Source organism: Musca domestica, unplaced genomic scaffold (genome assembly GCF_030504385.1).
Source record: "Musca domestica strain aabys unplaced genomic scaffold, Musca_domestica.polishedcontigs.V.1.1 12, whole genome shotgun sequence".
NCBI classification, from domain to species: Eukaryota; Metazoa; Arthropoda; class Insecta; order Diptera; family Muscidae; genus Musca; species Musca domestica.
The window spans coordinates 11,602,927-11,615,896 of record NW_026712155.1 but is presented as its reverse complement, the minus strand read 5'-3'; the positions used below and the strand labels follow the sequence as shown (position 1 = coordinate 11,615,896).

Sequence of the window (12,970 nt, the reverse complement as noted above, 5' to 3'; positions counted from 1 at the left end):
TGTTTTGCCACAGGATCTATTTTTACCTCCCCTTTTTTCGTTTGTTTTGTTTGTTTCAAGGAAGAAAAAACGGTATTTGATCTTGACACAAACAAAAGTGGGCAGTTTTTTGAATGGAAAAAAACTGCGTGCCTGTGTGTGAGTGTGCGTGAATATTTCATGTATTGCCTTTGTTAAGAATCCTGAATGTAAGGATATTTTTTCTATTCATAATTTGTACCGGAGTATTATAAATCATAGTTATTTGTTGAATGGTACAATTGTGCGTGTTTACATACATACATATACTTCATACATATACATACTATACATATATAAAAAAACACAATAAAAAAAATTCCAAGTTAATAACAATAAAACTGAAACCAGGTCATATATTTTTTTTTTATTTTAATAATAATCTTTAATTTTATTCAAATCATTTAGCTTTTTTACTTTTATTTAATGGTAATTTGAACATCCCTTAATTATATGCCTTATAATGAATGACATTTTCGGCCTTAACTGTTATATTTCAGCCAACTGTCATACGCAGCCATTCAAGTTCACGTTAATTCTCGTATATGGTAACCCTTCTCATGAATTCACAGATAGAACAAATTCTGGTGGAAGAACTGGCTCACGCTATTCTTACCAGTGAATATTTTCGTTAAGCTTCTTTCTTTCGGAACAACATAAATTTAACAAAATTAGCAAAGAGGCTAATGAATATTATCTGTTCCTGCAGAATTTATGAAAACAGTGGAAAAATTATTGAATGAGAGGGAGAGAGAAAGAGAGAGAGAAAAAAATCAATTGAATGGAATCCAATTCACATCAATTGACAAGTCTGGGAGGAAGGGAACTAGTTTACATAATTCATTATAATGAATATTCACTGTGAACCGTTTAGCATCAGAACAGCACAGATTTAATTGTGTTTAAATCAAATTTGGTTTTTACTTAATTAAAGCGAAATTGTAGTCAATGGATTTCACAAAAATCAGTGACAAACTTATACCGGCTAATTACCTCAAGTTGGCGGTGGAATCTCAAAGGCCCAAGGAGATACGAATCAAAGAACTCTTGGAGAAGGTAAACGTTCATTTGAAATTTTTTAGCGGTAAGTTTAACAATAAACTGTCAACCACTAGCGTAAATTACCAGAAGATGGCTGGAGCGATGATTTAATTGAACTGGTGGTACAACAACTTTCGGCACTGGATTCGAATAACTTTTCCCATAATGTTGGTCTGGGGGAGAGAGAAGCTCGCATTGTTTGTGGTAAGTGAAAGTAGCGAATAAAAATCCACGACATTTTTAAATATCCAAGTTTTTTTTATTAGACTTAGTTGCCAAACGTCACTATAGCCTTGGTCATGGCATTGGCAGATCTGGAGACTTGCTAGAAGCTCAACCCAAAGCTGTTGGCTCCTCCATATTGGGGCAACTGACAAATGCCTTACTGCTAGATCTAATACATTGCATGGGTATACAAAGCTGTAAAAGTTGTTTCCTGGTACCCATGGCCACGGGGATGACGTTAACGTTGTGTTTTTTAAGTTTACGCAAGCTGAGGCCCAAAGGAAAATATATACTTTGGTCACGTATAGATCAAAAATCCTGTTTTAAAAGTATGACAACAGCTGGCTTCACGCCAATTGTTATTAACACCCAGCGAAAAGACAACGAAGATGGTTTATCGACAAATTTACATGAATTTGAAACACGGATTGGTGAACTCAATAATGAAGAGATTTTATGTATTATGTCCACTACCAGTTGTTTTGCCCCACGGAACTGTGATGATATTATAAAGCTAGCGGAAATGGCAAAACATCACAATCTACCTCACATAGTTAACAATGCTTATGGTCTTCAAAGTACTTATATCTGTCATCAATTGCAACAGGGTCAGAGGACGGGGAGGATTGATTTGATCGTACAGAGCACCGATAAAAATCTTCTGGTACCAGTTGGTGGGGCCATTGTGGCTGGATTTGATGAGGCAATGGTACACAATGTGGCAAAATCGTATGCAGGTGATATATTTTTCTTGTAAATTGTTTAACAATTTGTAAACTCGACATACATTCCCCTAGGTCGTGCCTCAGCTTCACAATCTTTGGATGTATTCATGACTCTGCTCTCACTTGGCAAGCATGGTTATCTACAGCTCTGCAAAGATCGTAAACAGCATTTCAATGAATTAAAAGAAAATCTGGAAACACTTGCAAAGAAATACAATTGCAAACTATTGGAGACCAAAGGCAATCCTATATCGTTGGCTTTATGTTTCGATGGTTTGTCGGTGGATCAACCAACCAAATTGGGTTCAATGCTTTATACACGCGGTGTTTCGGGTACAAGAGTTGTGGCGCCAGGTCCAACTAAAACCATAGATGGATATGAATTTAAAAGTAAGTTTATAACAGAATAAAAATTAAAATCATTTAATTATTTTATGACAATATCATTGCAGATTGGGGTACACATGAAGATCTGGAAAGATCTCCATATCTGACAGCGGCAGCCTCCATTGGCATCACCAGCAAAGATATAAATGTATTTATTAAAAAATTAACAGAGTTATTAGAAACATTAAAAGGTGATAAATAGAGAACATCTTTGGGACAATAGAAATGCAATCAATTTTTGAAATCAATAAAATCCGAGAGCAGTGAACAGATCTTAAATTTTTTTCAAAAAAAAAAATGCAAGGTCAACAGAATTTATTGCGGCACTTAACTAACCGATATCGAAATATCTAAAATACAGAAACTAAAATATCCAGAAAGACATCCACCTTCTAAAAAAACTAAATCATTTTCATAAATTTCAAGTAAAAACGTCATTGACTAAACTTTACCAATTAAAAATGGCATTAATTTAGACCACGTCGAACTTTTATACCCCATATATTTGATTATTTTGGGAGGACTTAATGGACCCGCTCCCATGGCTGTGCAAAATTTCAAAGCTCTGTCTTTAATAATTTGAGCTCAGTGGTACTTCGACATAGAATTCTACGCTGATATAGTCGAAATATACTTTTTGGGTTCTCCGAAGAATATTTAGAAGTTTTGCAAACGTAATGACACATTCTATACACCCTAAATTTTAAATTTATATCCTCCAAACAAAATCCAAATCATGGTTTTTTAAAGAATACATTTTCCACAAACATCGTGAAATAAATCGATATAGAATTATATGCTCCTAAAAAATACAAACTTTATGGGGTTTCGAAAGAATATTTCAAGATATTACAAACGGAATGACAAATTTAATATACCTCATTTTATGATTTATAACAGTATAACAACAAACATCGAATGATTATGACAGTCAAATAGACCCACTGTAAACATGCCACAATATTTTACATTTAGAATATAGATGAAAGAAAAATGAATTAAATAATGTTAGCTAAAACCGTACAATTTTTGCTAAAATTATTTAATTCATGTTCCTTTAATTTATATTCTTGCGTACATTTTACTTTTTATTCCAATTGGATGTTTTGTTTGCCATCCAACCATAACTAATTTCACAACACAATTGCCTGTGTTATGGCAACTCTGCAGGCACCGTTGTCAATTGAGAATGTAAACAATAAGTTCTTGCCTCTCTCTCTATCTCTCTATTTCCCTTTTTAGTTAGTCGCAGATTTAAAGAAGTCAAATCATCTTTTAATACGAACAACGACCAGATAATTATTAAATAAATAAAAAACATAAAAATCTACAATGTTTTCTTAAAAAAAAAACATGCTGATAACAAAGTTAACTGTGCAAAAATGAAAGGGAAATAGAAGTAAATTAACATCAGTAACTGCTTAAAAGTTGAATGGAAAAGTGGTTGGGCGCTCGAGGAGAACCAACAAGTGCAAAGTGTTTTTAATTTTCCAACAACAACTAAATAAAATTCTTGCACAACGAATAAGCTAATTTGTAGCTAGCACAAATCGAGACCACCAAACGCGCGTCATATTACTTTGCATTGCAGCGGCGTCGTAAATTCAACTTTGGTATGTATTGATTAAATTAAAATTTAAGATTAACAAGTTGCATTTTAAATTCTACTAGGCACGTAAGCCAAAAAGGTCCAAAGTTTGTACGTGTGTGTGTGTGAAAATGAGACCTGTCCACAGTGCATGTTCAATGGATTTTAGAAAAATATCTTTTTGAGTTTTTGAGAATTAGTTTAATGATGGAATATCATCTGGAAACAAATAGCAGCTTACAAAGGCATCGCAAGTGAAAAGTCTCCAATGACAATTATCATTGTAAATTAGGTGACAGGAAAAAAGACCAGATTGTGTGGCATATCAAGTAGCTACTTATCAGTCGAATGATTCAGATAGAAATTAACACAATTCAATCTGTGACGATAATAATTGCAGAACGTGTTATATTGTATCTTATTGTAACACATCTTCTAGTGGTTATTAGTACATACAGTTAAAAAAGGAAACTGGCTTTTACCGACATCTGGGTATTTAAAACGAAATTATCCATTTTCAGGATAGAAAATTAATATTAGGCTCCTTCTGCGGTTTTATAATAGATGTAGGTTATTTTGCTATAAAATTGTTTCACTTGTCGCATTGGCATTTTCATAAGCTTTCCAATGTCTATCTTGGTTAGGTTGAATCTAGAAGCTACCTCTAGAAAAAATTTAAAACAATAATCAACCTTTTAAAACTACATTCACCTCCATCTAATGTCATTGAATTATGCATAAAAAGTACTCACCCCAAAGGCATCTCAAACGTTGACTGAACGCCAGAAAGTTTTCCTAGAGATGGCTAGAATTCGCATTCTTCACTTTTAGTATGAACCCATCTGATGTTTTGCACTTTTCTCCTTGCCACAACCTATTGTCACGTGTACTAATTGATTGAGTTATCTACAGAATAACACAAATCTACTCACTTTTGTCAAAGGTCAATAGAATGGGCAGACAGCACAGTCACCAACAACCACAGTAAATGCAAGCACTATTTTGAACAAACACGAGATTCCTTTTCGCTTGTTTTTTAATTGTTTTATTTTTGTAGCGTCTAGTAGTTCTCATACGACATCAATGAATCATCATTCTATCATCAACAACTACCGGGCAAAGTGACGCACAAATTGGCAGCAATTTGTGTTTTTTTTTTTAATTTAACAACAACAAATAATTTCATCATTGTCAAATTTACCTTATCATTTTGGCGGCAACAGCATCTCATTTCTCACAAAAATGCTGTTAACGTCATAAATGAAAATCTTATTAGATTTATTTTAGTTCTCTCTCCCTCTTTCTCTCACACACACTCACTGTCGCATTACTCTCTGCCCCCAAGACAAATTGGCATGAATTCAATTTTTGACATGCAGCAAAAGGAATTTTCAGCAGAAAACATGAATGAATGTACCCCATGAGGTCCATCATCAGGGATGGGTGTAGGAGGCTGAAAAGAATTGTTCTCTCTAAATGCTTTGCATGCCACGGAATTGTCAAAAAAATTCAGTTGTTCCTATACCACGCTCGTGAAAGCATTTCCCCAATAAAAAGCAATTCAAAGTAAAAGTGTTTCCCTGTGATTGTTCCACCATGATGGGGGATAAGAAATGGATAGATATGGATGTGGATATAAACAAAGTACGTAATAATAAGAAAGAGTGTTAAATTAAACAATTAAAGGACATACGTTTCCAATGTACAAAAAAATGAACGTTATATGTGAGGTGACCTTTGCCTTCACACAAACACAATCAGCTGGTAATGTCCTAAAAATAGATTGAAAACGCAAACAAATTCCCTGCAGGTTTGGGTTATAAAATATTAACATATCAGTCATTTAAACTCTGTTTAAGGGGCGTTCCCTTAGCAATATGACTTTCCAATAATCTTCGACCATATCTAACTTCATTTTTACATTATTACACTTTTTTTCAGATCATAGCCATGACCACAGATGCTGAGTTTCTCAGCTCATATGAGCAGATAAAGGAGGCCAATAAATTTGCCCTAAAACAGGTGGAGTGTGCCATTGGCTTGGAAGAACTGGGCAAACCTCTGGATGCAATTAGAGCCTACGAAGAAGCCCTCAAGCTCATTGAGAAAAGTTTCGCCATTCCAGTGAGTCTGCCCGACAATACGGATAATGTTGAAAAGGAATGGAATGATGCCTGTTTGTTAATACAAAAATTGAAAGCGGCAAGAACTGAAGTTACATACCGTTTAAAGATATTAAAACAACAACATGCCCCCATTGATACGGACGCTGTGGAGGCAAGTGAACTTCCGCAAAGTGATGAGCCACAGGCTAAGAAAAAATCGAATCTATTGGAAAATCCTCAAACCTATTATGATATTACCAACAATGGTGGGGGTCCGGCGAAAACCTATAAACAAATAACCAAGGGCCTTAGGGATATAATGGCCGATCGCAGTAGTCCCGTGTTGTATGATACCCTGTTTCAGGCCAAGGTCAAACTGTACAAGATAATGCCCAATGGAGAAGTCAGGATGTTGGCTGTAAGTTTTCAATATCTATATATATGAAATGAAATAATATCCGATTTTTTTTCTAACTTAGGGTGAAACTTCCATGTCATTGGTAATGTGTACCATTGGCGGTGAATGGAGCTATTTGAATGGCCTATATTTCATACAGTGTGCCATCAAGGATCCCAACATTCCCAGTCCAATGGAGGAGGATGGTGCCGCCTCCTCATCTGTACTCCCCCTATCGAACTGTAATGACATGATTTGGATCTATCCCTTGGTATCGACTGTAACAACCTGCTATCACACGGAATACGGAGCCTTTATATTACCCGACTTGGAATCCAATGAAATGGGTTCAGCATTTGGTCTAATACTTTGTCCTCCTCCTGAACTCTCCGAAGAGGCATTTGCCGATCTGCAACAATTCTTTTTAGATCTTCTAGAAGCTGTGTTGGCTGGCACGGTGGAACAAATACCCGAAACTGCATTTGGCCGTCCGCCACGCGATACTAGCCAACAGGTTTCCAAAAATATTGTCACGACGGCCGATTTCATTGCCCGTGGCCTTATCAAGGGTGCCGAAAAGACCGGAGAGTTGATGAGAAAGAGTACACCGTATATTATATCAAAACTGAAACCAGCACCTGAAAATCCACCACCCATTTCACCGGCTGTACACAATACAGTGGCGGTGGCCAAGGGTGTCACCAGTGCGGCGGTGGGTGTTACAGGTTGGGTAGCGAATAAAGTCGGTTCGGCCTCGGTGGCCATTGGTAAATATTTGGCACCGCACATCCAACATCATGGAGCAAGTGTGTTACAGAAAACCTGTGGCCTAAATGAAAATGATGCCAACAAGAAAATGACCGATGCCCTGACAGTGGCAGCTGGTGCCGTTGAGGGATTTTCCACAATCGTTGATGGTCTGGAAAAATCGGCAGCCATTTTGGGCAATAATATAAGTGAAAACTCGGTGAAAATCATCGATCACAAGTAAGTTGAACATGAAATGTTGGGTAGTCGATTAATGTCTTATCATCTCTCTACCCTTTAGAGGTTTTTTTCCCATTGAAAAGTCGTTAGTGTGTTTAGGAGCCATTAACGATGTGTTATCTATGAAAATCACAAATATGGAAAATAATCAGGAATATAGAAAATACTCAGGAAGTGCTACCTGTTTATAATAACAGGATATACCATCTTTCTAAGCTTTAGAGGTTTTTTCTATTAAAAAGTCGTTAGTGTGTTTAGGAGCCCTCAAAAGACATGTTGTCTATGGAAGTCACAAATATGGAAAATAATCAGGAATAGAGAAAATATTGAGGAAGTGCTCCCTGTTTAAAATAACTCGACAAGTTTGTCGTCTTTGGATAGAGTTCTCTACAGACCTTTTTTAACAGACGACCTTCTAAGGATGATATTTGCATAGAAGACGCTCCGAGACAAAGATTTTCTAAAAATCGTTTTCAACACGTTTTGGAAATCTCTTATCCTTTTCGTTTAACATTTTCTTTCTATAAAATATAATCTCCTCCCTGATAAGAATACCATGTCAAGTTCCTCTGTCTAAGGAACCTTTTACAGGTCATCATTAGATAGACGTCCACAGAGTTTTTTTCAAACAGTAAACTATCTAAAGACCTATTTCGCATTGAAGACCTTCCACAGATACAGATTTTCCAAAAATCGGCTGCAAGATTTCTTCTATCTATAGAAAACCACAAGGCGGTCTTCTTACTAAAAAAACGACTAGAAAGAATTTTAATTGTTGAAGGTCTTCTATATAAAAAAGACCTTATTAGGTTAGGTTATTTTAAAGGATGTGCCGTTGCTTTGTAACAATGGCTTCACTCGTAGACCTACTGGTCTATTGTATTTTAAGAAAAAAAGATAAAGGCAGAAACGAATAAAATATAGAGAAAACGAATGATATGTGATCTCCGAAAAGATTAATGTGACTTTGTCTACTTTAGTTTTCTGGATGCTTTCCCACAAGCCTATGTCTAATACCGAAAAAGTTAGATAGTGACAAGTGCCTTTACGTCATCTTGACAAAGTCTGAAGTAATCAGTGTCGTCGTCACCCCACTTAGATGTCATGGCACTTATGTGCCATGTGTGATTGTTCCCACCACAAGTTTTAGATTTGATTTCGCAATGGATATGAGCGACCATAATCCCTTCTCGGAGAGCACCAGCCAAAATTTCTTAGAGACTCCCTCCATTTAGCCAGTTTTGTTGATATCTCCTGGAATAATGTTTATGTATCACTCGGAAGAAGTGCCAAAGGGGTGGCATTACCAAGTTCTTGATCACAAAATCGATTGATTCGGATCCCTGTCTTGTCAATTCATCTGCTGATTTATTGCCAGAGATGTTGCAATGACCTGAAACCTAAAGCTTTTCCAGTGCCTTCCTACACTACAAAACTACCATATATTAAATGGTTCGTGCTTTCAGATCCGTTTGACTATCGACATATATATTGTCACCGATCCGTACACAGTTTCTATTTGCCAGCAGATCTATGTTTTTTAAAGTAAAGATTTCTGTCTGAAATACGCTGCAGTTACTTACCTAAGTTTGAAGGAGTTTCAGATATTCAGGCTTTCGAAAAAGACCCCCGTACCCATTCCACTCTTTGTCTTTAAAAAGAAGGACTTAATATGAACTTTTTAAAAAATTCTACAACAGCAGTTCTTAAGACCTTAGAGAATTTTTAAAAATTCTAAAAAAAGGAGGAGGAGAAGGAGATGATCCTTGGAAAAAAATATTCTAAAAATGTTACCAATACAGCCTGAATGGAGCTTGGAAAAAACTTCTTACAAAAAATCAGATATGATAGTGTGTCCAAAAATTTTTCAAAATACACAACTATAGTTTGAATATTTTTGAAAAATAGTCTAAAATTCCACGATTATGGCTCTGATTGTCTTTGACAAAAAAACCAATTCTTGCTCCGATGTTCCTTGATTTTTTCTTTTAAATTCCATGCTAATTGAAATATTTTCTCTTATTTACCCCTTCCCCCCATAGATATGGCCGCCCAGCTAGCTCTGTTGCTGCCGAAACCTTCGACACCTTGGGCAATGCCTTTGTCGTCAGTCGCAACGTCAACTATATGCTGCCCAAGGGTATTGCCAAGAAATTGGTGAAACATTCTGGCAAAGCTGTGATCGAAGAATATAAATACAAACATGAATCTCAATATATAACAGCTGGAGCGCTATATCCCGATTTGAGGGTATTAAAAGAAACAACCACAGCTAATGTTTCTTCAACATCAGCGAATTGAAGTAAACAACAATAATATGCCTAGTTTTACCCCGCTACCAAATAAAATAAGAATTTATAAGACGAAGTTGAGAATCGAATGTTTTTTGCAACTGAATGATATTCACCCCCCCATATATTGTATTTGTTTTTTAGTTTATTTAAGATATGTATTTAGTTTTAATGTATAGTTTTTTTTTTTAAAGAATTTATTGTAATTGTTAATTGAGAAAAAAAAGAAAATAAATTGTTATTCCATTTAAATTGATTCACATAAATCCAAAAAAAAAAACTTTTATTTTGGTTTAGGGATATGTAGCCACAGGCACAGAATCGATGGGGTATATTTCGTTGTGTCTGATAAACCTAGAAAAACAAGTAAAATAGCATCACTCGGTCTTGCCAACAGATGTATAACCCCAGCCTTGAGTTATGATTATTCAAACACTTTAGTCTTCTGTGTAACCGAAGAATGACTGCTGTCTAAGTTTCGGAAAATGAAAACAAATCGTACTGAGCTTTCCCTCCCCTTAAGCCTATGTCTAACGCCGAAAAGATTTGGTCAGTGACGGAGGAATAGCTCTACCGTTTTATTTTCTTCCTCACTAATCGATATCTTCTCGTTACTCCACTTAAAAGTCATGGCCCTTATGTTACCGAGACCTGTGATTGTTCCCACCACAAGTTATAGGTTTGATTTCGCCATATCCATGAGCGACCTTAATCTCTTCTCAGAGAGAATCGGCCAAAATTTCTTGGAGTCTCACTCCATATAGCAAATTTTGTTGAAAGCTCTCGGAGTAATGTTTATGTATTACTCGAAAGAAGTGGCACAGAGGTGGCTTCACCAAGTTTTTGATCTCCAAATCTATTGATTCAGATCCCCGTCTTGTCAATCCATCTGCTGATTTATTGCCAGAGATGTTGCAATGACCTGGAACCCAAAGCTTTTCCAGTGCATTCCTACACTACAAAACTACCATATAATAAATGGTTCGTGCTTTCAGGTCCGTTTGACTATCGACATATACAGGGTGAGGTAAAACAAAAACTGCAACAAAGTCTAACGCCATAATTTTTACATTTTTTTTAATTTTTTTTGAATGAAAGCAAAAAATTTCGGAAATAGCATCAAATTTTAGAATAAGTTCAGATTTGGCACGAATTATTGCCTTCAAACGGCCAATGAAACCGTCACACGCTGCGCGAATGTTGCTCTGCGGTATTTTGGTCCATTCCCGGTGAAGCGCTTACTTGAGGTTATCGACATTTTTGTTGCTTTCCATAATACTCCAGACACAATAGTTCAACGGATTGGTATCCGGAGATTTTGTAGCCATTTTGGGTGGCACGTGCGAAGGTGCTGAGTGCTGTTGGAATGTCCAAGGTCTGCGGCCAAAATAATTGCGTGCCCAAGGCTTTAATACACCCTCCAGAATATTTCCCGTTAATAATCGGCATTTATTCTGATGCTACGGTCGATTAATACGAACGACCATCGGCTGTTATGGCGGCCCTGCCCACACCATCACCATGGCCGGCAGTTGAATTATGGCGGCCAACCGAAGTCGCACATTTTCAGCTGACCTCTTTGCGGTGTATGTTCTTGCACTTTTTGAAATTTCAATGGCTTTACCCCGAGCTAATTTTTCAATATTTGCCGAATGGAATATTGCGATATGTTCAGCTCACAAGCCATTTTTCGGCCACTGAGACGTGGATTTGGATCAAGTCGCTTTTTTACTTTTCGAACCATTTCTGCTAAAGTTTGCTGTTTTCTTTCGTCCACTTCCACTTCCTTGACGTCGGGCTATGCTACCAGTATCACAGTAACGAGCGATGGTTACGAGACACAAAAGATTTATTCACATTTAAATGCTGGAGTGCTTTAACGATAGCCACTTGTGGTTTTCCAGCCAAATATAAAGAAATCACACTATCACGCTTGAATTCCATCACGAATAACTCTTTTTTTCTGGAAAAATCTCACCAAAATACTTTTGTACGCTTGTAAACAATATAATGAGCTGTTACTGTAATAATTTTAGCAGCTCTCGGACGAGTGGCTTAGAAATGATAGCAATCTGAAGTTGGCTGCAGTTTTTTTCATTTCACCCAGTTTTTTCATATGGCTAAGGGTATAACTAGCCATATATAATTAGCTGAGGGTATAATAAACAATGGAAAAATTCGATATTTAATTCCCTGATTTCCCAAGAGCCTGTAACTCTAACTCAGGACACTTTACGTTTTAAAATTTACAAAAAAAAAAAAGATTTAGATATTTTATTTTATATGTATGTATATATGTAACTTGTTTTATTCCATATATTGTTTATATAATAATCATAATAATTTATAAATATATGATATATAGTTTTGTTTTTTTTTTTGCTTAGAAATTCAATGAATTGTTTCCTTTTTTATTTGAGAATTATTATATGTATATATATAATATTTTTAATTTTCATTAAGAAAATTTGAAAACAACACTAAATTTATTTTATTTTGTTTTTTTTTAAGAATTCATTATAAAAAAATGTTAATAAGAGTAATGATATTTTTTTTTGGTATTTTTTTTCTCGACAAATACCATTAACTTTTTTGTTGTTGAGGCTGCTATCCTTAATAAGTTAAGATGAAAACCATGGCTAATTCAAGTACAAAAAAAAAACATAATCAAGTTATTTGTTTTATTTCTTGGAAGAACTATTTTTTTTTTTTTTTTTTTTGAAAAGTGTGTTATTTCTTGTATCTTTTCATATTTTTCTTTTCAATTAAATTTAATGCAGTATATAATGTGTGTGTGTTTTTTTAATAATAATAATATAAATTAAATTAAAAAAAGAATTTGAGAACTTAACAAGTTATTGGAGAAAAATATACATATGGCACAAAATTATAACTTAGATTAGATTAAGAATAATAATAATAATATAATACAACAACAAAACAGAAGAAAAAAATAATTCAAAAAAATGGGGGGGGGGGCAAATTTGTTTATAAATATAACAAATAATAAATAAAAATCATAACGAAAAAATAATAATAATAATAATAACATAAGAAACGATAGTAGTTGTAAAAAAAGGGGAAACAGAAAAAAAATACAAAAGAAACTAAGGTCTGGAGACCGGGGATTTCCGTATGGAGACAAAATGAACTTTTCTGGGAAACTGTTCATGCCCTTTGTATTTATTTAAATTGCTGCTGAATAG

General features: G+C 35.2%; 2 protein-coding genes across 3 annotated transcripts; both read left to right on the top strand.

Annotated features, from left to right (window-relative positions):
- Positions 1–826: 826 nt before the first annotated feature.
- Positions 827–2,664, top strand: LOC101888931 (O-phosphoseryl-tRNA(Sec) selenium transferase). The gene is made up of 5 exons (XM_005178235.4): positions 827–1,074; positions 1,134–1,263; positions 1,326–2,021; positions 2,082–2,399; positions 2,462–2,664. The coding sequence occupies exons 1-5, from the start codon at positions 967–969 to the stop codon at positions 2,596–2,598; spliced, it is 1,389 nt and encodes a 462-aa protein (XP_005178292.1). The 5' UTR covers positions 827–966; the 3' UTR covers positions 2,599–2,664.
- A 969-nt stretch (positions 2,665–3,633) lies between these two features.
- LOC101889112 (protein spartin) lies at positions 3,634–9,975 on the top strand. 2 transcript variants are annotated; one of them, XM_005178237.4, is made up of 4 exons: positions 3,634–4,009; positions 5,926–6,507; positions 6,569–7,473; positions 9,516–9,973. In XM_005178237.4, the coding sequence occupies exons 2-4, from the start codon at positions 5,935–5,937 to the stop codon at positions 9,772–9,774; spliced, it is 1,737 nt and encodes a 578-aa protein (XP_005178294.1). In that variant the 5' UTR covers positions 3,634–4,009; positions 5,926–5,934; the 3' UTR covers positions 9,775–9,973. The 2 variants fall into 2 exon arrangements, with proteins under 2 accessions (XP_005178294.1, XP_005178293.1); XM_005178236.4 differs by lacking the exon at positions 3,634–4,009 and adding an exon at positions 5,469–5,628 and having other exon boundaries at positions 9,516–9,975.
- Positions 9,976–12,970: the final 2,995 nt, after the last annotated feature.

Excerpts from the sequence above, each read along its gene's own strand:
- LOC101888931 (XM_005178235.4), top strand. The coding sequence starts at position 967 with ATGGATTTCACAAAAATCAGTGACAAACTTATACCGGCTAATTACCTC. Across the intron at positions 1,264-1,325 it reads AGAAGCTCGCATTGTTTGTG|ACTTAGTTGCCAAACGTCAC; the intron begins GTAAGTGAAAGT and ends TTTTTTTATTAG. Across the intron at positions 2,400-2,461 it reads AGATGGATATGAATTTAAAA|ATTGGGGTACACATGAAGAT; the intron begins GTAAGTTTATAA and ends ATATCATTGCAG.
- LOC101889112 (XM_005178236.4), top strand. The coding sequence starts at position 5,581 with ATGATGGGGGATAAGAAATGGATAGATATGGATGTGGATATAAACAAA. Across the intron at positions 5,629-5,925 it reads TGGATGTGGATATAAACAAA|ATCATAGCCATGACCACAGA; the intron begins GTACGTAATAAT and ends ACTTTTTTTCAG. Across the intron at positions 6,508-6,568 it reads GAGAAGTCAGGATGTTGGCT|GGTGAAACTTCCATGTCATT; the intron begins GTAAGTTTTCAA and ends TTTCTAACTTAG.